Genomic DNA, 23779 nt, shown 5'->3' on the forward strand with positions numbered 1-23779 from the left:
TTTAGCGTTACTCCTCTCGCCGGGGAGGAGTACAGAAATCGATTTAAAGGGCTCTTTAAATCGATATAAAGTGCGTTGTAGTGTGGACTGGTGCAGCGTTAAATCAATTTAACGCTGTTAAAATCGGTTTAACTGCGTAGTGTGGACCTGGCCTAGGACCCAGGAATGCCCCATGCCTAAGGATGGCCCTGCATGAGGAGCATTATCTCCTGCAAAACTGTAACCAGACTTGTTTGTCTGAGCGATTGGCTGAAGTAGGACTGAGTGGACTTGTACGTTCTAAAATTTTAATTGTTTTATTTTTTAATGTAGTTTTTTTTGTACATCATTCTATATTTGTAAGTTCACCTTTTGTTATAAAGAGATTGCACAACAGTACTTGTATTAGGTGAATTGAAATATACAATTTATTTTGATTTTTTACAGTCCAAATATTAATAATCAAAAATAAATATAAATTGAGCACTGTCCACTTTATATTCTGTGTTATAACTGAAATCAATATATTTGAAAATGTAGAAAACATCAAAAAATATTTAAATCAATGATATTCTATTATTGTTTAACAGTGGGATTAATCACCATTCATTTTTTAATCGTTTGACAGCCTAAATATTTTAAAGCAACATCACTTAAAAAAATTTTTAGTTCAGTGATATTTTTGGTCAGATGAGAATTAGTTAAAATGTCAAAATATTTGCTATGAGCCATCACAAAGACCTTTGTAAGGAAGCTTAGCTGTTACTATCAACAATACCCGAACAAAACCTGAGCCATCAAAAGGAGACAAATACCTGCCACTCCTTGTCCAGGTTTAGTAACAAAGGTCAGTTAACACAACCCAACCATATTGTCTGCTCTATACCTAATAATTAAAAATGAGGACAAAAATAAAAACCTGACATCTTTAGGATCATTTATAATGTTTAGCATGCTCTCCTTTGCTGCTGAAGTCTAGTAAACAATTGCTGGTGATTTGTTCAAAAAGCATGTGATTACCTCTTTGAATGGAATGTAACTGGATACAAGGCTAAGCAAGTATTCAAACAACAACTACACATACAAAGGAAGAGTATTAAATTAAAACACAGACCAGCAAGCCAGACATTAAGAGAAAAAAGCCCAACACTTTGTGTAGTCATTGACTTAGGAGCAGAGTATGACTAATAATATCTTACATAAAGTTTAAAAGAGTTTTTTTCCTGTTTCTTTTGCTTAAAAAAGGAAATTAATAAATACAACTAATAGGGCTGATAATTAATTGCAGTTAATGCATTTGATTAATGCAAAACAAATTAACTAGATTTTTTTAAATAGTCACGATTAATAGCAGTTTTAATTGCATTGTTTGTAATAGAATGCCAATTTGAATTTATTATAAATATTTCTGGATGTTTTCCTACAATAAATTCAAATTGGCATTCTATTATAAACCATGCAATTAAAATTGCAATTAATCGTGACTATTTTTTTAAATCTCATGATTAATTGTGATTATTTTTTGATCGGTTGACAACCCTAATAACGAAGTTCCTCCACATCCAAATTACATGTACAAACATTATTATCTAGATACACAAATATCCTGGAAACAAGGGATGCACTTTGGTATGCTAGTGTTAAAAATAGTGTTATAAATTGTACAAGTTTACTCATGCACTTATTATACAAATTCAAACAGTAATATATGAATGGACATTCGAGTGTATGAAGGCCACATCCTCAGCTGGCCTAAACTGGCAAAGTTCAACTGAAGTAAACAGAATTACATTGATTTACACCAGCTAACAATCACACTCTTGGAGTTTATGATGTGAGCATGTGAATAAGACACTAAGAAGTATGCTCCAGATTTGCATCTTTGAAAAAAAAAATGCCTTGAGCAAAAATTTTGTTTACAAGCATATGGGTTGCTCTGAAAATAACACATGAGCTGTACACATCAAGCACTGGACTGAATAAATACTTTTTCACAATGAAGAAGCTTTGCATGGAATTTACATGAAGGATTTCCATAGAAACCTCTTTTTGCAAAAACATAAAACAAGTGAAAAATTCCCCTTTTGCACAAGAAGATGGTGAGGTGGAAGAGGGGTGATAACTGACAGCTGAGGCTTACAGCTGTTCTCACAGTTCATGTCAACACAGTGAGAGAAAGGAGTGAGGAGGATCCTTACAATTCTCAGAGCATAATGTATAGGGTTTCTCTACCTGGATATCAGTATTATCTTGTGTAGGAAAGCATTATCAGAGGAATTTCCTGCCGAAGGCCCATAAAATGCCCTTTGATTTGGAATTTCACCAAGTTCACTGGTTTGGTTTTGATTTATTTCACATTAAAAAGAAAAATAAATGTTGCAGTAGCTGTTGCCGCCTCTCTCCCATGTCAGTTGCTTAACACCACGTCCAGAGGCTTTTTGAATAAATATTTATTTGCACAGGTAGAGCATGCATTTATGTGCACAGGGATGACGGAGATCCATTCTTTAAGCCTGAGATGCAGTGACTCATTATGCAAATAGTGAACATAAGAAGCTATATGATTTATGTTTAATAAGCAAGATCAGATTGGCAGCAGCAGCAGCACATCTAGTTCTTACAAAAGAAAACCATAAACCTCATTCCTTCTCAAAATTTATTTTAAAATCATCTTCAGTGAAGTCCACTCATTCACTGGTCCTAGAGATATGTGGAGAGAACTAACATATTCTCACAATACGTGTGTCAGATCAAGCTGTACTTCCTGCTTGCTCAACCCGCCACCCCGCCTAGAAAGTGCTGACACAGGCTCACATGCGCTCATAGAAGTAGAAAGGGACTCACACACCTAAGAGCTCCAGGATTTAGCCCAGCGGTTCCCAAACATTTTCCCAGTGTGACCCCATTTTCACAAATATTGCTTCCTGTGACCCCAGACAGTACCAAGGATGCCATTTAAAAATGGCACCCTCCACTCAGCATAACTTCACATGCGTTCAGTGTGTGTGAGGTTACACTGCATGGAGTGTGTCATTTTGTAGAGCAAAATAGCGTCTTTCATGCGGTGTGACCTCATTTATACGTTGCATCTGAGGTCACACTATACGGAAGATGTTATTTTATAAAATGGTGTCCTCCACACATTTTGGATTGCCATGACCCCATCGGGTGATGAAGCGACTCCACTTGAGGTCATGATCCACAGCTTAGGACCCACTAATTTAGCCTTTCATGTGGAAGATTCAATGAGGGAGGAATTAAAATCATAGAAGACTTGAGGAATGTAAAATATCATTTATTTATGGCACAACCAAATACAACTCCTCTGAAATGGAAGCGATCCAGGACCAGCAAATGTGGCTTTAATATTTTGGCCTTGCCTTCATTGCGAAGTTAACTTGAGATATAACACGTATTGTCCCAACTCACTTCCTATCCACACACAAAAACCCTTAACTCAAGTGTGATGGTGCTTTTAACTCGAGTTGGATGGCCTGGCAGGATGTATAGGCCAGTGGTTCTCAAACTATTGGTCGGGCCCCCAAAGTGGGTCATGACTCCGTTTTACTGGGGTCGCCAGGGCTGGAGTTAGACTTGCTGGGGCCAAGAGCCAAAGCCCAAGGGTTTCAGCCCTGGGTGGCGGGGCTCTGGCTCCAGGCGGGGGGCCCTGTATCCTAAGTCCCTGGGCTTCAACTTTGGCCTCTCCGCCCAGAGCAGTGGGGCTTGGGCAGGCTCAGGCTTCAGTCCCCACTCTTGGGGTCATGTAGTAATTGTTGTTGTCAGAAGGGGGTTGCAGTGCAATGATGTTTGAGAACTCCTAGTATAGGCAAAAGCTGTAATTAGCACAACTCGTCAGCTGCTAACGCAACCACTCTGTAACAGTGCACATGCTAGTATGCTACAAGTCCTCCAAACCCTTCCCACAATTCTCCATGTGCACAGAAAGGACAGACAAGTTCTCCTACAATTCACTGGGAAAGAATTAATAGAGCCACTCAACTTACCACAGTGCAAAAAAGCTCATAGGAAAAGCTCTTAGAAGTCTTAGTGCCACACATGAATGAGTGCAGCACCACGGTGGACACCACAGCTCAAGTGTTATTTCTCTGTGCAGCTGCCCTCACTCAAGCCAGGCTAACTTGAGAGAAGTAACTCAAGAATAGATAGCTCCAGTTAACACTGCAATGAAGATAGTCCCACAGCATCAAAGGTCTGAGGTTAAAATACAATTTGTACTGAAAATGCAACAAACAAAAGTAAGACAACAAATGAGATCACTTAATGCTTTCAGGGAAAGCAAAGTGGCAGAAGAAAAGCAAACTCCTCCCCACAACCCAACCCCCAAGTTCCCTCTTTGGTCCTGATCCCAACTGTCAAACCCCCTTCCCTAATTACCAACTACTACCCAGCTATTAACTCTCCACAGCACCATCTTCCCACAACCAGGGGATGCCCTGGCCCTATTCCACTCCATCAGTCCCATTTCATCTGGTGTACCCCTTATTACACCCTGCTCCTTCCACCTGTGGGCTGCTGCTCCACCTCACTGCTCAGTCACTCCTTCTGCATGTAGAGCAGTTATGCTGAGAGAGATTTACTGTGCAAACAAACAAGACAGGAATTTACAATTAATTATGGTTGCACACGAAAAAAGTGGATGCTGTGTCATGCAGCAAGAAGGTAACAAGACCCCTTGCATAGGACTCTGGTGTGGAGACACCCTGAAAATTTCACTCAAGTCTGGGCAACACAATCAGCTAAACACTGAAATCCTTCTGATTTATCACAGCACAGAAATAAAAATTACCAGTATACTGAAAGGATTAATACATAATGGAAGACTGAGAACTAAGTTCCTAGAGTACAACTTGTACACGTGTCAAGTAAGATGATGGCAAGGAAACCTAGTAGTTTATGAGCATTCAAAAGGTGCAATCCTCAAGGGTGGAGAGGAGTTATTTATTGTGATACACAGAGCTATAACAGGGAGTACTAGGACAAACTTCAGAAACTTAGGCTGAACATCCAGGAGAACTTAGTGAAAGTAGAACGTGCCAGGATGTGGAATCAGTGGAACCAATTAGAGAGAGCTGAGGGGAACGAACACTCTCTCCCCAACCCCAAGGTTTTTGGGTTTGCTCAAAGTTCCATAGGTCACGGAGACAAGATGGGAAGGCATTGCCTGACCACTTTTAACCAATGGTCCCATTCTAAACCAGAATGCTGCTGTCAGAGCAGTCCAAAGCTTTGCTCCAGCTGCATGGTCACAATGCCACAGAAATTTGACCTGGCCACCCCTCCATACAGAGAGGCAGCCACGTCAAATTTCAGTCAATTACAACCTGGTGCATGTGGTCACAATGACACTCAAATATGCCTTAGCTGTACCTCTGCCCAGACCACCAGGCCAAAATGAGATTGCAACCTAGCATACAGGGAGTCTGTTCCCTGGAGGCAGCAGCTCATGCACTGTGTGGGTAAGAGAGAGGGGGGTCTCCCTGGCCAAGGGAGACCCGAGGTCCCTGAGGGGAAGGGGACAAGCAGGAACCAGAACAGGCCCCCAGCCAGGGGACAGAAGGAACCTGAATTTGCTCCCCCCCCCGCAAGTAATATATGAATTGGCGTCATTGTGTGGAATAGTCTTTAATGGAAATGGTTGCTCAGAAAACATAAAATGATATTTTTACAACAAGGTAGAAACAAATGTCTTTCATGTTCTGAACAACTGAACATATGACAAAGGTCTGGTTAAAAACCACCAACCTACAGGCGATCCCACAGAAGCCACTTCTCCAAATTTAAGACTCACGCCAAGTGATCTCTGTGTCTTACAGACTTGTTTAGGTTGCCTGACCTCTTCAGAAGACATTTTATATCAGCATTATATTAAATCAAAATACAGGCCAATGGACCAGCCTCAGGGAAGAAACAGCAATCACAAACGTTAACACAATTATTAAAGAATAAAAGCAGACAAATGCGCCCATCAAATCGTTCTGTAATAGTCAGTGACCAGCTTCTCCTTGTAATCTTTTTTAAAAACCCAGCACAAAACAACACTAATCACATTTTTAATGGCATAAATGGCAGCTAGTCTGAGGAGAAGGGAGTGGGGAGTTTTCAGATTCTCCCACTTGGTGATGTAATCAATATAGCTGGAGAAGAGGGCAGTCAGGTCCTAACTCCAGTGGAACTGCTGGCTGGAGATGGGGCTTACCTGGAGGCCGTTGAGGAACTAGCCCAATTTTTATGTCTGTGATAAACCAGTTTTTAAACATTACACCATTCAGCAAACACTTTGGAGAAAATCTTGTCCATTATTAGAAGTATCACTCAAGATTTCTCCTTTCCTTTCTCGCAACACTAATAAAGGCTAAAACACACTATCTACACTAAATAATGCAAAACTTATAGAACCATATGTAAGAAACAAAAGAGCTACCTCAAGAACCTTATGAATGAGCTGTTGACAACAGCCAGTCAGAAAATGTCTATCAATATGATATTCAATGCAAAATGGAGAGGAATTTTGAAAATTCCCCATCTCCCTATTTTTCACCAGTTTTACTGCCAACCAGAGACCAATTTTTTTTTTATTTGCAAAAGGGCCATGAAGAGAAACACGCCATCTGATTTTTACTATTAGCTGAAGCAATGAAGACGACTTATTAGATAGATTACCGCCTTCAGTTTACTTCATTGTAAATGGATAGCCTTGATTATTTATTATTATATAATGTGATAGTTTTAAAGCATCCCCAGTAACCATTAGGGTCCCTATATGCTAGGCACTGTACAAACACATAGGAAGATACAGCCTCTGCCCTGCAGAGATTACAATCTAAAGACCAAATATCAAATAAAAGGGAGGGGAGAGGAATACACCATACAAGCAAAGTGGTCAGGGTGATGAGGGACATGGTTTGTAAGCTCCAATTCCTTCTCTTTTAAAACAGGTCTCATTGTTCTAAATATATTTCTTCAGCATGTCTTATTTTGGCAGTGACTTTGCATATAAATGTAGGTCAGTAACTGTATAGGTACTTTTGTGTTCACACCAAAGTATCTACCCACTAAGGGCCCAACCCCAGCTCACACTGCAGTCAACAGTAACACTCACTGGCTTCAATCAGAGCTGAATCAAGCCCCACAGGAGGGGCTCCATGGATTAGTCAATGTAAATAGGAGATTAACATACATTATAAAAGGTCGTCACATTTTAAATAGTGTTTTCATTTGTACAGCTTGAAATTACCCTTAAATATGACAGTTATTTTGGGCTGGTTGAACATCCAAACTATTGGCTAGAATTGTATCTAGCCCTAATATAGCTGAGCACAGGAGCAGAAAGGAGAAGCCTTCCTCAGTCTCCCAGGAGGAAGGCAGCAGGGAGTAGGCAAAGTTATGGCTCTGTCCTCTCAAGTGCTGGCCAACAGAATAGGGTGAACATGTGGGAGGAAGTGTGCTGCACCTCATAAAGTGATCTCACAAGTTACCCTCCCAGTACAATAGGGCAGATCTGGGTGGAACTGTGACACGCCTATGCTCACCATCCCTTCCCATGGGCTCTGTTCCTTCTAAGGCAGGTCTACACTGGGTGGTAGGGTGGGGATGTTGACCTAAGATACTCAATTTCAGCTATGCTAAGTCAGCATATCTTAGGTCGATTTACCTGATCGTGAGGACGGCGGTGAGTCAACCACTGCCATCCCCCGTTGACTCTGCTTCCGCCTCTTGCCGCAGTGGAGTTCCGGAGCCGACGGCAGAGCAATCGGGGATCGATTTTATCACGTCTACACTAGACGCGATAAAATCGATCCCCAATAGATCGATCACTACCCGCCAATCTGGTGGGTAGTGCAGACGTACTCTAAGAGGGCTCCTCTTATTAATCCAAAACCATTTAACTTCTAACATGAAAACACGTGTCTAAATGTTTTCACATTTAATTTATTCACATGTACAACAGCAGTTAATTTACCCAAACAGGTCTAAGTATATGGAAGCTGCCTACACAATTTTTCACTGTTACTGGCAAGTGTGGAATTATATCATATCCATTTTTTTTCCTTCTGATGGACATTTTCTCCTTCTCTGTGACTTTTCTGAAGGAGTTGGTTATCCAGCCCAAAGGGTAATCTCCTTTAGTTCTCATGCACTTTTTCATTCAGTCTTCGCTCAGACAAAATTCCCATTGAAGTCAATGGGAAATTTGCTTTCCTGAAATCTAACATCCATTCCCTATTATACTGCACTTTGATTGTAAGATTTTGGGGAGACGGAAAAATCTTTTCACTGTATGTGCATAAAGTGCCTAGCATAATAGGGCCCTGATTGGGGCATCTAGATGCTACTGTGACACAAATAATGATGAATTAATTTAGTTCATGGTCACTAGTACCAAAATTCCTACTCTCTCTTTTTCAATCAATTTCTCCCTCTCAAAGAGTAGATTCATTATCACTTCTCCCTGGTATAATGCTGTGGGTTTTGGATCACAAAACAACCCTTTTCATAAGCAAAGAATCTCTTGGCTGATGCATGTTTTGCTGTCTTTCTTACCCATTAGATGTCTGGGTAGTTAAAAATTGCCCATGAGTATGGCAGCCTGTACTTTCAAAAACCTTGAAAGTCAGTCAAGGAATTTGTTGCTTTCACTCTCTATCCCAGGTGGCTGTGGCAGAGCCCTGATGCAGCTTTTCCATTATTTCATTTTTCATTCCTTGTATCTTTAGGAAAAGATCTGACAACTAACTTTTTTAAAATCAGGCATAATTTTGTGTATGTTCTTATTCATATACCATATACTATAAAGGTACCTGTGAACAAATACCTGTAATGGGTTTCACTTTGGGTCTTAAGGAACTATGCCCACTCACCCTACCAGAAAGAAACATCCTGAAAGAAGAAAATAATTAAGAAGTTAATTAACCTAACTAGCCCAGGTGTTTTGCCCAAGTACCCTGGAGAGAGGAAACATCCTCTGAAAAGTTATCAGAGGATCAAAAGAATTTTGAAATGCTTGTACAGTTGCAGAAGGAAATGATGATTGTACCTCAAAGTACAATTAACTGAAGTAAGTTGTAATATAGAGATGCCTTTATAGGGATAGGCTATATGTATGTTGACTTCTGAGAAAAACAGCCAACGCGGGTCTTGGCTATACTAGCATTTTGTTTCTTATTTCCCATCCCTTGCACTAGCAGCAAAGCTCCATCAGACAGACTGCCCATGGCTGGCAGCATTTTAACCATACTATTGTCTACATATGCTCTGAGCAAGTTTTAGATGGCACACTAGGTAAAACTCCAGCTGCTGGTCTGCACTAGTTCTTCCACCATTGCTACTACCTAAACTAAGCTACACTGGTGGCAACGGTGGGAAATCTGAAGAAAAATGACGGTGTAGACAGAGCCTTGATATCTAGACACATTAGAAAGGAAGGAGGATCTGGGGGTTAGGGTACTATCCTAGGATTTGTGAAACTGGGTTCAAGCACCTGCTCTACCCACAGACTTCCTGCATAACCTTAGGCAAGTCACTTCGATTCTCTGTCCCTCAGCCCCCATTTGTAAAATGGGAATAACAGCATGTCTCACGGGGTGATGCGAATATAAATAAGATTGTTCGGCACTTGGATTTTATGGTAATGGGGCCCACATAAGTACCTAAGAATGAAATGTAGGACACCACCAAGCAGGGCCAGCTTTAGGCCGATTCCCCCGAATCGGGCCCCACGCCTAAGGTGCCTTTTTAATTTTTTTTTACTCACCCTGCGGTGGTAGCACTTTGGCAGCACTTCGGCAGCAGGGGATCCTTCAGTGCCGGGGAGCGAGTGAAGGACCCCCTGCTACCAAAGACCGGACCACCGCCAGGTATTCGAATTGGGCCCCACAGTTCCTAAAGTCGGCCCTGCCTCCAAGAACCTTACCAAGAACAAAGCACTGACCCAAACAAAAACAAAAGGACAAGCCAAGGAACAGATATCTATAGCTGGTCTGAAAACCCACATTCTTCCACAGAAATTTCATTGGAAAAACCTACTTTTAAAGTTTTCTTCTGAAAATTTTTGGGGTTTCTGTGGAAATTTTCATTTTGTTTTGATTTAAAAGGATATTTCAAAACAAAACACGTCATTTTGTTTCAGACTTTTGAAAAACAACTAAATATTTTGCTTCATTTTCTAACTTTTACTAGCTGGAACAAAGTAAAAAGTGGGCTTTTCCACAATTTCTTTTAACAGCTAAAGGAGTGGGAGTAAAACAGTGAGTGAAAGCCCCCAAAATCAAAAAAGGGAAACTTTTTTTTGGTTTCCAAAAATCCAAAACAAAATGACTTTGTAGTCAAAACAAAACAAATGCATTTATTTTTAAAGTGTCAGATCAAAATAAATTTTTCATTTTCAATTATCCAAATGGTAAATCTTTTTTTTCTTTTCCTTTTTTTTTTTAAATCTACATTTTCTTTTTTTCTTTTTTAAATACAAGCCACATTTCCCAGCAGAAAAGTTTATTGTGAGAATTTTTTTTACCAGCTCTAAAGGTCAGTTTCACTTTTAGCCTGGTATAGCCTGTTAGCCAATTTCCTCTGTTGCTTACATGGGTCTTTAATACAGCAGAAGTGAATGGGATTATTTTTTTTTAAATAGGAGAGTTTGATTGTAAAATTATAAAAACTGGCAGGGAAACTAAGGGGCAGATGTAGTGCCTGAAGCTTCTGCTAACTCCATTTATTTTTTTAAGACAAGATTTCAAGTTGACACTGCCTTTTAACAATTCTGTTAATGATGTGTGAAAACAGGTCATTTGACCAACGCTGAATTGGCTCTGCAATGCTACAGGAGTACAAAGCAGTAACACTTACTGCAGGAGCAAACTGTCTCCTGTGTGGCAAAAACCCACAAAAGCACCAAGGAAACGTCATAAATTTAAGAAACTGGGGTTAGTGTCCCAATGTTCTTTTGAGAGGGACAGAAACGATGCACTACCATACAAGATGGAAGAGAGGCCTACCCAATCCTTATGGGTTGTAGGGGAATCTTATGGATATCAAGACAGCTACATGAAGACCCAGTGGCTCCATATTGCTCTCCTGGCCTCTTCTCCTCTGTAGCAACATGGCTCCTTATGGAGAACAGCCTTGCAAAAGCGGATTTCACAGCACAGAAGGTGAATCTGCTTCAAGATGATACGAACTGGGGCACTGTTATTTTCTACAAGGAAATATCTGCAGCTGTGTGAGTTGATGGTGCCTTAGGCCTTGTGTACAGTGATGGTGGCATCTAGCTTACATGTAGCTACGTGCAGCAATGAAAGGCAGGCTGCATTCACACTGTGGTATGTAGCTCCGTGCAGCAGTGAAAGGCTCTGGCAGTGGGAAAAGGGTTCCAGCAGCTGCCAGAGCCTCTCTCTCTGCCTCTGCCTACCAGAATCTTCCCTGCTGCTAGAGTCTTTTAGTGGCAGGCAAACGCTCCAGCAGCTTCCTGCTGCTGGAGCCTTTCCCCACCACAGGGAGCTAATGGAGGCTTTCCCCACTGCCAGAGCCTTTCCCAGCAGCACAGAAAGGCTCCAGCAGCAGGGATTCAACAGGACACTACCTGCTAAAAATATTTCATGTTATAGCACAGGGGTTGGCAACCTTTCAGAAGTGGTGTGCCAAGTCTTCATTTATTCACTCTAATTTAAGGTTTCGCGTGCCTGTAATATCATCTAAAAACGTTAAAATGTCTCTTTCTACAAGTCTATAATATATAACTAAACTATTGTTGTATGTAAAGTAAATAAGGTTTTTAAAATGTTTAAGAAGTTTCATTTAAAATTAAATTAAAATGCAGAGGCCCCGGAACAGTGGCCAGGACCCGGGCAGTGAGAGTGCCACTGAAAATCAGCTTGCATGCTGCCTTCGGCACACGTGCCATAGGTTGCCTACCCCTGTTATAGCATGTTTTATATCATTGTTAAAGCAGTCTCTGATAATGACTCAGCGCATGTTGTTCATTTTAAGGACACTTTCACTGCAGATTTGACAAAACACAAAAGGTACCAATGTGAGATTTCTAAAGTTAGCCACAGCACTCGACCCAAGATTTAAGAATATGAAGTGCCTTCCAAAATCTGAGAGGGACGAAGTGCTGAGCATGCTTTCAGATGTCTTAAAAGAGCAACAATCCAATGTGGACACTACAGAACGCGAACCACCAAAAAGGAAAATCAACCTTCTGCTGATGGCATCTGACTCAGATGATGAAAATGAACATGCATCGGTCCACACTGCTTTGGATGGTTTTCGAGCAGAACTAATCATCAGCATGGACGCATCACGCATGTCCCCTGGAATGGTGGTTGAAGCATGAAGGGACATGTGAATCTTTAGCACATCTGGCACATAAATATCTTGCGACATCAGCTACAACAGTGCCATGAGAACACCTGTTCTCACTTTCAGGTGACATTGTAAACAAGAAGCGGGCAGCATTATCTCCTGCAAATGTAAACAAATTTATTTGTCTGAGTGACTGAACAAGAAGTAGGATTGAGTGGACTTGCAAGGCTCTAAAATTTTACATTGTTTTATTTTTGAATTCAGGTTTTTTTGTACATAATTCTACATTTGTAAGTTCAACTTTCATGACACAAATACTGTAGTGCAATCTGTTTATTAGGTGAATTGAAAAAATACTATTTATTTTGTTTTTTCACAGTGCAAATACTTGTAATCAAAAATAAATATAAAGTGAGCACTGTACACTTTGTATTCTATGTTGAAATTTAAATATATTTGAAAATGTAGAAAACATGCAAAAATATTTAAATAAATGGTATTCTATTATTGTTTAACAGTACGATTAATCAAAATTAATTTTTTAATCACTTGACAGCCCTACTTTTAACATCTTGCAAGTGTTTCATCAAATGCTTATTTTCTCTCTGTCAGTTTACTCTGTTCAAGTTAAAAATTAAAATAATAAATTTTAAGAGAAGGAAGCAAATATACTATTGTAAGTTCAAGTTACTTGAACTAAAACTAGATTGACTCAAATGATTTATCATAATTATTGGACATGGACTACACAGAATCACATGATGTTATTTTATTAATCATGTGTTACTGGTTTGAGTAACCCTGAACATTTGCGTGGTTTGCAAGGGAAAATTCTGTAACGTGGACAATAATACTTTGCTTTCTAGAAGCTGGAAACAGGATCTTCAATTAGCTGAAAAATATGTGCTTGAAACCTCTAATTTTCTCTTTCATTATAATTTATTTTTGAAACCATGACGTTTATAGGTGTGGTAATAAGATTGTGATCCTGTTGCTGTCACTGAAATTATGTATATGGAAAATTTATCAAAATAATGCATTTTCTAATTTAAGGAATAATACGGACCATATGTATTTGATTATACTTCATATAAAATCAGATAACCCAGCAACTGACTTTTCTGAATATATTTCCTTTTAAATAACAAAAAATAAACAGAAGTCATTATTCATTTGACTAGATTAGACTATACTATGCTTGTAAAATCTTAGACTTGCAAAGAATTTTAGGTGTTGAGTGACTATTCCAAATAACACTGCATTACACACACCAATCCCAATAAGCCTCTTGAAGGCTTTTAATGGTAGCATGCACCCAGGTGGTTAAAAATTCATCTCCTACCTGATCTTCATGATTATTAGAGTTACAGCAGGAGAACATAATACTAGACATAGCCTATGATTATTCTATTATTATTATTATTAGAATACATTTCGTATACATCACTGAGGCTGTCTTATATTTACTTCAGATATTCTCAGATTATGGAGGCAATATAGTCCAGTGGATACCAGTACACACAGATGCTAAAAATATTGGGAAAGAGTTTGAAAAACAAACACTCCACGGGGCCAATTTTAGCCCTCATATGTACCACCTGGCATAGATACAAATATGTGGATCTGCATCTGCAGGATCAACCTGCAATCCGACCCGCAATCCACTAGCTGTCTTTTACCTGTATCTGCATCCATACCCGCAGCAGCAAGCCATCTCACAAGGTCTAGCGATTGGAGGTGGAGAAGAAAGGAAGTGCATGGGGGGGCAGGGTCTTGTGGGAAAGAGACAGTGCGAGGGTGCGGACTGGGGGTAAGGGTCAGCGTGGGGGCAGTGTCGCAAGGAGAAGGGGCAGCGCCGAGGGGGGGACAGGAGGGAAGGAGCATTGCACTGCGTGCTGCTCCCAGGAGCTTGTGAAAGATGGCACACGGCAGCAGCAGTGCGTGTTGCATCACAGAGGGGTGGAGGGATGGGGTGCCGGGGCCCCACCTGCTCCAATCCCCATGGGCAGGCATGGGCCCTGCTGCCCAGAGCTGGCAGGCCATGCCCAGGACTGGGAGCTCAGCCAGTGCTGCCAGGCTGGGCCATGGTGGGGACACTGGTGCTGCCCATTGGGCCCAAGCTGCTGGACAGGAAGTGGCACAATGAGTGGGTGCTGGACAGCCCTGACTCCAACCTGCTGCCAAGTCCCAGCCACTGGCTGCCAGCCCCGAGCACACTGCGCCCCCCCGGGCTGCCCATGCCGGATGCCGCAGGCCAGGTGCCACTAACAAATAGAGCCCTGCGTGGTTCTATCTGCATCTGATCCACAAGCCGCAAAAATGGTCCATGGCTGTCTGCATATTTGCAGGGCTCTACTAATACAAAGTAGATAAGTCAGTCTTGAACTACAACCAGTGCATTTTTCCTTTTCTGCCAGTCTTCATTGTGAGATTCTCCAACAGACTGAGTGGAGATGACATTGAGCTAAAAATCATTCTACTCCTATTGGGCACAATACCTTACAATGTAACACTGAATTTTGTCAAGTTACATGTGCTCAGCATATAAGCATCATCATTTTTCTTTCTGTGTCCTCTTCCTCCATCCTCTGCCCCCTCCGTCAAAACAGGGAACTCAATGAATTCCATTATTTTTCGAATTAATGCAAAAACTCACCTCAGGCACTTCTTCAAAGTCTTCTTTAGAGACCAAAATTCAGGGTATTTCAGACAAATTCAAAAAGCCAGAAAATTGCTTAGTGAAAGTGGACAAAAGAAGCACTTTCACATCTAATTTAAATACTGACTAGATTGTGTTTTCCATGAAAGCCATACAAATAAAGCAGGAGTTGCTCTAATAGAAGGAACCTGCAAGATACACGTGTACACTAATTGGACCTGGGTAAAGGAAAATGCCCTTACTCAAGGGCTCCTTCACAGAGGATAGAACAGACTTCTCAGTTGTTTTCAGATCTAAATTGAAAATCACCCAGGCAGGGAAAAATATCATGACTGACAAGATCCTTAAGAAAGAAACCTGTTGCCTATGAACCCTGAGGGGGGGGCAGAAAGGGGTGCACAGAAATAGACTCCACCTGAGTAACTGCATCAACCTCCTGTTGAGCCTCATGAGGTTTGTCAGGGAGCCTCCATGATCTAGTTCATAGACTCACAGATTTAAGGTCAGAAGGGACCATTATGATCATCTAGTCTCACCTCCTGCACAATGCAGGCCCAGAATCTCACCCACCCACTCCTGTAACAAACCCCTAACCTATCTCTGAGTTATTGAAGTCCTCAGGAACCATCTCTCTCTCCCATTGGCCCAAAGAGGCTTGTAGGGTCCCCCATGAGCCCTAGAAGATTTGCATCTCCCAACACTTCTATGCCAGCCTTAATAGGCTATTCAGGGATGTCTTGAACTCCAGCTTCTAAGACTTACAAAACTCGTCAGGACACCAGCGGCTCCAGGAACTCCCTCCATTAATCCTAGGAAGTTCAAATCTCACCATCTCTCAGCCCAGGCAGGGATCATTAGTGCCCTCCCAAACCACAACTACCACCCCAGCAAGACTCAGAGGAAGAGTTGGCAGCTGTCCAAATGCAAACTACATTATGTTCATGAGGCCTCCAATAAGAACATAAGAACCGCCATACTGGGTCAGACCAAAGGTCCATTTAGCCCAGTATCCTGTCTTCTGGCAGTGACCAATGCCAGGTGTCCCCCCTACAGGGAATGAAAAGAAGAAGTAATCATCAAGTTATCCACCCGTCACCCATTCCCAGCTTCTGACAAACAGAGGCTAGGACACCATCCCTGCCCAAATAGTCAAAATAGGCTTATCTGGGACTAAGAAATCCACTAAGGTTTATGTGAGGTTGAGGATGACCTTCAATGAGCCTCCCAAAGCTCAAATATAGTGACGGGCACTCACTGATTCTAAAGTTTGGGGGATTAACCCAGCAAGCCCCTTAGGGCCTGCAGGGGGGCTGATAAGCCCTCCTAAGGCTCACTACTAGGTCTCCTCTCCTGTAAACTCAGTAGCTCCACAGGAAAGAAGGAATGCCCAGCCCCTAACCACCACCCCAAACCCTGCTCTCTACAGCCCCTTAGACTGAGCAGGGGGCTTGGAAAAGAAAGGGATCAGAAGGATACCCCCTTTCTTGTGAACTTTCTGAGGTCTGCAGGAAGAGAGAGTCCCTGGAGAGCTTTAGAAGGATCATCATTCCCTCTGCAAGCCTTTTTGCAGCCATTTTCTCTTTCTTCCTTCAATAAGGCTCTCAACAGGTTACAACATTTTGAAATCTACATTTGCAAGGAAAAGAGACTTTGCTGGAATTCTGATCTTTCATTAACAACAACAACAGTCTTTTGATGACCAAATACTAAGCTCATTGCAGCAGATAGCACCATTACAAATCTGAACATTAATAACTTTTGAAATTAAAAGTTTAATCCTCTAACTTTTCATCCGGGACACCAGATCACAGCTAGGGAGTCCAGTAAACAAAATATTATTCACTGTAGGTCCTATTTTGCTTCAAAGTCAGGTGGCTTTTTGAACTCTGGTGAGTGCCTCTATTTTTAGGGTGTCGTCATGCAAAAACTTCTTGTCCAATCACTCCACATTTTGTTGAAAAACTGTACCTTAGCCCCAGCTATAGACTACTAATTTTGAAGCTGAGAGGACTTTTTTGTATATGCTGAGGAAGGAAAAGGGGGGACGATGAAAAATTTGCATTTATAGCAGAAACACAGTTGCAACTTTAAACCATGGAGTAATTGGTTTCCCTCCCTAAGTATTATCTATGTTTCTAAGTACTAAAATTAAGAAAATCTAAAATAATGACCAAAAAGGGAAAATAATTTTAAACTGACTTCAGCAATGTGAACCATAATATTCAAAGAGCACTATCCCCAGAAATGCCTGAATTAAACAGTAACATTCAGTCAACCAGAGAACAGCTTTCTGTTTCATTCATTCGCCTTTATCCAAAAGAAAGAACCTCTTAGGGTGAAAGCCTAATGTTGTAGAACTTACATAAAGAGGTACTTCAGTGCAGCTTAGCTTCATTGTTACAGCATCTACAAACAGAATAAACCAGAGTAATTATCACACACTGAATCACAGGGAACTGATACTATTCAGGTTCTTATAGCACGCCAATCACCATGGTGTCTGAATATATTCCAGAATGAGGATATTAAGAGACTAACTTTATCAAATGTGCAGTTCTTCTCCATTTCTTACCTCACGGGGAAAAGAAATGCATGCATATATATTACTGGAGGAGGGGTTGTTTCTACTTAATATGCTGCGTGTTCATGTTTTTTTTCAATACTGTACACAGTAAACTAAACTAAATGGGTCAGTGAACATTTCTGAATCCAGCGACCAAGATGTTAATATTGACAGTAAGTGAAGTATTAAAACTTATTGAGTATACCAACAAAGGCAGAGAAAGGAATTGTAAATTTGATCCAGGGATGTAGTTGCACCTACTCTTGTATTTAACATCAAAAATCAAGTGTCCGGTTTTTGGGTATTTTTTTTTTTTAACTCCTTCACTTAAGAACCCCACAGGCTTCAGTCTGTCATTGGTTGCCTAAAAAAGTACCTAAAGTGACAGGCAACTGCTTAGAGTAATTTAACAACTGTATTTTAGATGATCAATTTCAATTATTACTATTTTAATATAGTTGAGATAACACTGATTTCTAGTATTATATTTTGATTTCCTTCTCCGATGCATCCACCATTCCCTAAAAATAACATTTTTTTTTTAAATTAGGAAAAAATCAACCTGGAATCAACCAAGCCTTTAGAAAGCCCAGGTGGACAAACATACTTACAAATCCTCTTCCTCAACTCACCAAAACAGAAAAGAAAACCTGTCCTAAAAGGAGGCTCTCTCATCTCGGATGTGGCTGTGCTGTTAAAGTTGAACCCTTTCCAGTAATAATATGATTATGTTGTGCACAGCCTGTTCATGCATATGCAGAGCCTGCTATGAGTCAGATATAATTGGAATGTTTCCCCTTTTACACACTGCAAAATTTACTTACAGTTTCCACCATGAATACAAAACTTCTTTAGCAAACGGTTTATTGATACTAGTCTCATACAGCTCATCTTTTCATATGCACACAAGCAAAACTGGGCATGCTGTTATGTTTTGATTTTCACACAATTTTGACAAAAAGGCAAAATCCTTTGCAAGAACATTGAGCACAAACGTCAGACCAAGGCCAGTCTTTCACATCATAAGCTTTGCAGATCTCCCCCTATATCATACTCATTCTGAAACCAACGTCTGGATTAACAGGTCAGATATCACCTGCTAACCCCTCCCAAACAGTAGTTAAATGAAGTCAATATTTAGTCAATATCTACACTCAGATAGAAGCTCTTGTTTTGTTTTTGTTGGTAGGGGGTGGAGGAAGTTGGTTTTAAGGTGCCTTGTTCTGACTGCCAAATATAGACAAGGTTCTTTAGTTATTCTGCAGCCAGCCCTGAATCTGACCCAATCTGAGATTAACATCTGAAGCACACTCATGTTTGTGCAGACTAAAGGGGGGTACGAAAGGTAACCCAAAAAGTTGTTTCTTGAGGAATTATCAAATACACTGTTTTCCAAAAGTGTCGTATTTCAGAAAGGATGAAGCCCATTACCTCCTATCTTGGATCTCTCATCAAGCCATAGTTATTGCCACCAATATGTTATATTTATAAACAAGTCAGCAGGAACTGCATCATTTGGTGTCATGCATGACAATGAAATGAAAGGCATGTCACATCTGCTTTTGAGATGCAACATGCCAGCTAGCAGAATCTCCACAATGTTTCTTTTCTGTTTTCTAGGGAATCTATTAATCTCCAATTGTCCATGTTCATAAAGGAGTTCACAGACCATCAGACTTAAACCCACACAACCTCTTTTACAACATGAACGCTGACCCTCACATAAATAGTAGCATCTCAATAAAACAAAACATGCATCTAATTATGCTCACACAATAGATATAATTCCAAGAGATACACACCAACTCCCTCTCGTTCTGCATGAGTGCACAGAGGGATGGGAAAGGCAGGGCTCCCTATGCCCTCTCCCTATTCCAGTGCATTTATGCAAGGGGAGGCATAATTTAGTACCTAATTTGGGGATTATGATTGTGCAAATGGTCAGACTTGTACAACTCTTCATTTATTAGGAAGTGAAGTTCATAACATGTGTACAGCACACACAATAAATAACATTCACTAAAAACATGGACCTAGCATACACGTTCCCTCATGCTTTATTTATATGCTACTTAGATCATAGGCTCTTCAGGACAGGGATCTGCTCTTCATATTCACACAAAGTGTCTAGCATAATGTTGATGCTATAGAGATAAATAATATAAATACAGTAGATCTTTTGAATGGCAATTTCCCCTAATAAATGATGTTTACTAACCTAGCCTTCCAAGTTATTAGCATTAATTGGTTAATGTTTGTTTGTATAGCACTTCAAAAATGTAAATCACAATTAACATACTAAGAAGCTATTACATTTCCAATGAGGCCTTGAATTTGACCTATGCTCTTGCTCACATGAGATGTATACCCATATGAAGATAAAAAACACACAATTTTTATTGAATTCCTACTGTGTCACTGAGTTACAAGAACAAACTCACAGAACTCAATGAAATCTAAATTTTAAATTTATTTACACAAAGATCAATTTCTCAAGCAGGCAGTTCTATTAGTATTTTCATATTCTTCTAATAAATACCTATAACCTGCAAACTGCCTAGCCTTATGAAAACATTAAACGTGGTGTAGAATGCTGGCTCTACTGGTTTAAAATACACTTGTGATTGTCTATAAACAAACTTTACAATCACCAACTTTTAATGATGTTTCTTAGAAACAAAAGGGCACTTAACTGATCCTCTTTTCACTTCCTGCATAGGAACTTGTTAACGTCAACATATATTATAGTAAGTTCTAAGCAAACAGTTCTGCTTTGCTGTTTTTTTCACATTTGTTTTGATGGCAGTTGTTGTTTAGAAAAAGTTCCGCACAAATGATCCGAGTCTTCCCCCAGTGCTTAGCCCAATTCACTCACCTGGCTACTGGGAATCTCTGAAATTCACTAAAAACAAATGCAAAGCACTATATTTAGGAAGGAAAAAAAAAATCAAATGCACAGCTACAAAATTGGAAATAACTAGCTAGGCAGTAGTACTACCGAAAAGGATCTGGAGGTTACAGCAGATCACAAATTGAATATGGGCCAACAATGTGATGCTGCTGCAAAAAAGGCAAATGTCATTCTGGGATATGTTAGCAGAAGTGTTATCCACAACCATGGTGCTCAACCAGGGGTCCTGGGCCGCATAGGGGACCCTGCGCAGGTTTCAGGGGGTCCGTCAAGCAGGGCCAGCATTAGTTTCGCTGGGGCCCAGAGCAGAGAGCCAAAGCCCCACCATATGGGACTGAAGGCTGGGACCCTGAGTCACATCACCCAGGGCTGAAGCCTGACCAGTGTAGTTTCATGGGGGCCTAAGTCTCATGGGGTGCCAGGCAATTACTATGCTTGGTGCCCCTTAATGCTGGGCCTGGTTTTTATATGCAGAAAACCAGCTGTTGTAGTACAGGTGGGCCATGGAGTTTTTATAACATGGGGGAGGGTGGGTTCAGAAAGAAAAAGGTTGAGAACCCCTGGCCTACAAGACATGGGAGGTAATTGTTCCATTCTTTTCATCACTGGTGAAGCCTCTGCTGGAGTACTGTGTCCAGTTTCGGGCACCATACTGTAGGAAAGATATGAACAAATTAAAGAGCGTTCAAAGGAGAGCAACAAAAATGACAAAAAGTTTGGAAAACATGACATGAGGAAAGGTTGAAAGAATTAGGCACGTTTAGTCTAGAAAAGAGAAGGCTGAAAGAGGACATGATAAGAGTCTTCAGATATATTGAGGGCTGTTACAGAGGGAATGGTAATCAATTGTTCTCCCTGTCCACTTAAAGTAGGATAAGAAGTAATCAGCTTATTTTGCAGGAAGAGAGATTCAGGTAAGATATTAGGGAAAATGTCTAACAATAGACTATTAAGCTCTGGAACAGTTTACCTTGGGAGTCTGTGGAATTCCCACCATTGAAAGTTTTTAGGAACAGGCTAGACAAACCACTTTTCAGGGATGGTCAAGGTGTACTTCATCTTGCTCAGCATGGCAGGATGGAGCAGCCGACCTCCTGTGGTCCCTTCCAGCCCTGCATTTCTATCATTCTATGACTACAGGAGAAATTCTCCCACCGCAGCCATGGAACCAGAACAAAGTTGCTCCTCAGTCACTACAGAAGGAATGCAGTCACAGTCTAAGGAACGGAGATTTCCAGGGTCCTGACACCACATCGCCCACCATCTCTGGAGGATTCACGAAACAGCAGATTCTCTAGTGCAAGTCAAACTGCCACCATAGACCAACTGCACACAATTGCACTGAGAGGCACTAGGGAGCAGCTGCACTGATCACAATGTGTGCAGAGCCCATGCAGTTTCCTGGCATACACACACCCCTCCACATAGCAGAACTACGTGAGTTCCCTTGTGTCAGGGGTCAATCTGGGTGATGGGAGAGAGAACTGGGAAGGATTTGGGCCTAAAAAATACCACCATTTCCAATTTCAGCCTTCTCCCGCTGAAGTCAAACTTCCATTAATTTCAATAGTGGCAGGATCAGCCTATAAATCAGATCTTTCCTCATTAAATGCAAATTTGAGTCAGTTCAGTAGTGAACTTGACAAAAATGTGCGTGATTATGTGCCATAATTTGGAGAAGTCCAAGGCACAGGCTTATTGTCCAGTATAGTTGAATATCTACGCTTTATCTAAGAAAATCGGCACCAAGTACATCAATTTACACTATCTTACCGCTGGAGCGAATGGGAAATCTGTGAATTTCAGAACATGCATCTGACGAAGTGGCTATTCACCCACGAAAGCTTATGCTCTAATACTTCTGTTACTCTATAAGGTGCCACAGGACTCTTGGCCACTTTTTACAGATCCAGACTAACACGGCTACCCCTCTGATACTCAGAATTGCTGTAAGTAAATTACATCTCAAGGTAAATTCTATCAGTGATTATCCCCAAAGTTTAAAAGAATAGAATTTACCCAACAAGAGTTTTGAAAATGTCTAGTTTGCCACTTTCCCCAATGGAAATTGAATTTTGTGTCCTAACCTACTTGAGATAGTTAAGAATGTTTATTACTTTTATCGTAGTTAAGACATATTTTAACAATTTTTACCTATTTACAAGAATCTTAAATTATATTTCAGGTTTTTTTTGTTTTTTGGTGGGGTTTTTTTTGTTTGTTTTGTTGTTGTTGTTTGTAAATATACCACTACTTCTAGTTTTTAACTGTGTTTTTCCCAAGTATCGGAGCTACCTTTAATAAGGGACCTGGGAAAGAAATCTGTCACTAGAAAATGTGAATGGAAGTGTGTCATGCTGAGAACACGTTAATGGAAAAGGTTTCTGTTATCAAACCTTTTCATTTGTACATACTAGAGAAATTAGATAATGGAAAGTACACAGGAGAAATTCCAGCAATAATGCCTTTTGTCGTGCTTGACAAGGGGATCATCAGACAGCCAATTTACTTTATTAATGGTGTTTTTTTCAAGGAGAATTTTCTGAGACTATTATTTGGATTGCAGCAGCACCTATTGTGTGTTAGATGCTTTCTAAATGGAGAAGGACATATTTCCTGGCCCAAAGGCAAAAGTCCTGTGTGACGAAATGGGTCTGTTCTTAATGTTTCCTCTGAATATGGTAGGGGTGCCTCAGTTTCCCCTGTGCATTTCTTAAGTCTCTAGGGGGTGAGATTATTGCAAAGCAAAAGGCCAGTGTGCATAAATGGCCGGCACTCTGTCTCCTGGAAACTAATGGCCGGGGCCCTTCCCCCCTGCAAGGAGATAGCTAAAGGTGTGGGAGAACAAAGAGATCAGGTGACCTCCTGGCTCAGGAAAGGAACAAATCCCAGAGAGGAGGGGCTGGAGGGTGAGGCAGTTTGGAACTAGCTGGGGACGAGAGGTGAGGGCAGACCTGGGTGTCTGGCTCGCTGCCTCCAGGATGGACCCGGCTCAGGACCCGGAACAGGATGGTCCTGTTCTCTGTACCTACAAGCTCTCTTTTAGACCGTGTTCCTGTCATCTAATAAACCTCTGCTTTACTGGCTGGCTAAGAATCACGTCTGCAAAGTCGGGGTGCGGGACCTTCTGACTTCCCCAGGACCCCGCCTGGGCGGGCTCACTGTGGGAAGCGCACGAGAGGCAGAGGATGCTGAATGCTCCAAGGTCAGACCCAGGAAAGTGGAAGCTGTGTGAGCTTCTTGCCCTGAAGAGAGTCTGCTCACAGAGAGGAGACTTCACCAGAGTCCTGACTGGCTTCGTAGGGAGCAGTTCCAGAGCATCACCTGAGGACTCCGTGACACCCTG

General features: G+C 41.0%; 1 protein-coding gene across 1 annotated transcript in view; it reads right to left on the reverse strand.

Annotated features, from left to right (window-relative positions):
• ARHGEF28 (Rho guanine nucleotide exchange factor 28) overlaps positions 1-23779 on the reverse strand; it is a 206540-nt gene that overhangs the window by 173607 nt on the left and 9154 nt on the right. Inside the window, exon 2 of the mRNA XM_050945287.1 lies at positions 17322-17365. Within this exon, the coding sequence (XP_050801244.1) occupies positions 17322-17354 (33 nt within the window). The 5' untranslated portion in view covers positions 17355-17365. The remainder of the gene's footprint in view (positions 1-17321; positions 17366-23779) is intronic.

The sequence above is a fragment of the Gopherus flavomarginatus genome, chromosome 3 (genome assembly GCF_025201925.1).
Source record: "Gopherus flavomarginatus isolate rGopFla2 chromosome 3, rGopFla2.mat.asm, whole genome shotgun sequence".
Lineage (NCBI taxonomy): Eukaryota > Metazoa > Chordata > Testudines > Testudinidae > Gopherus > Gopherus flavomarginatus.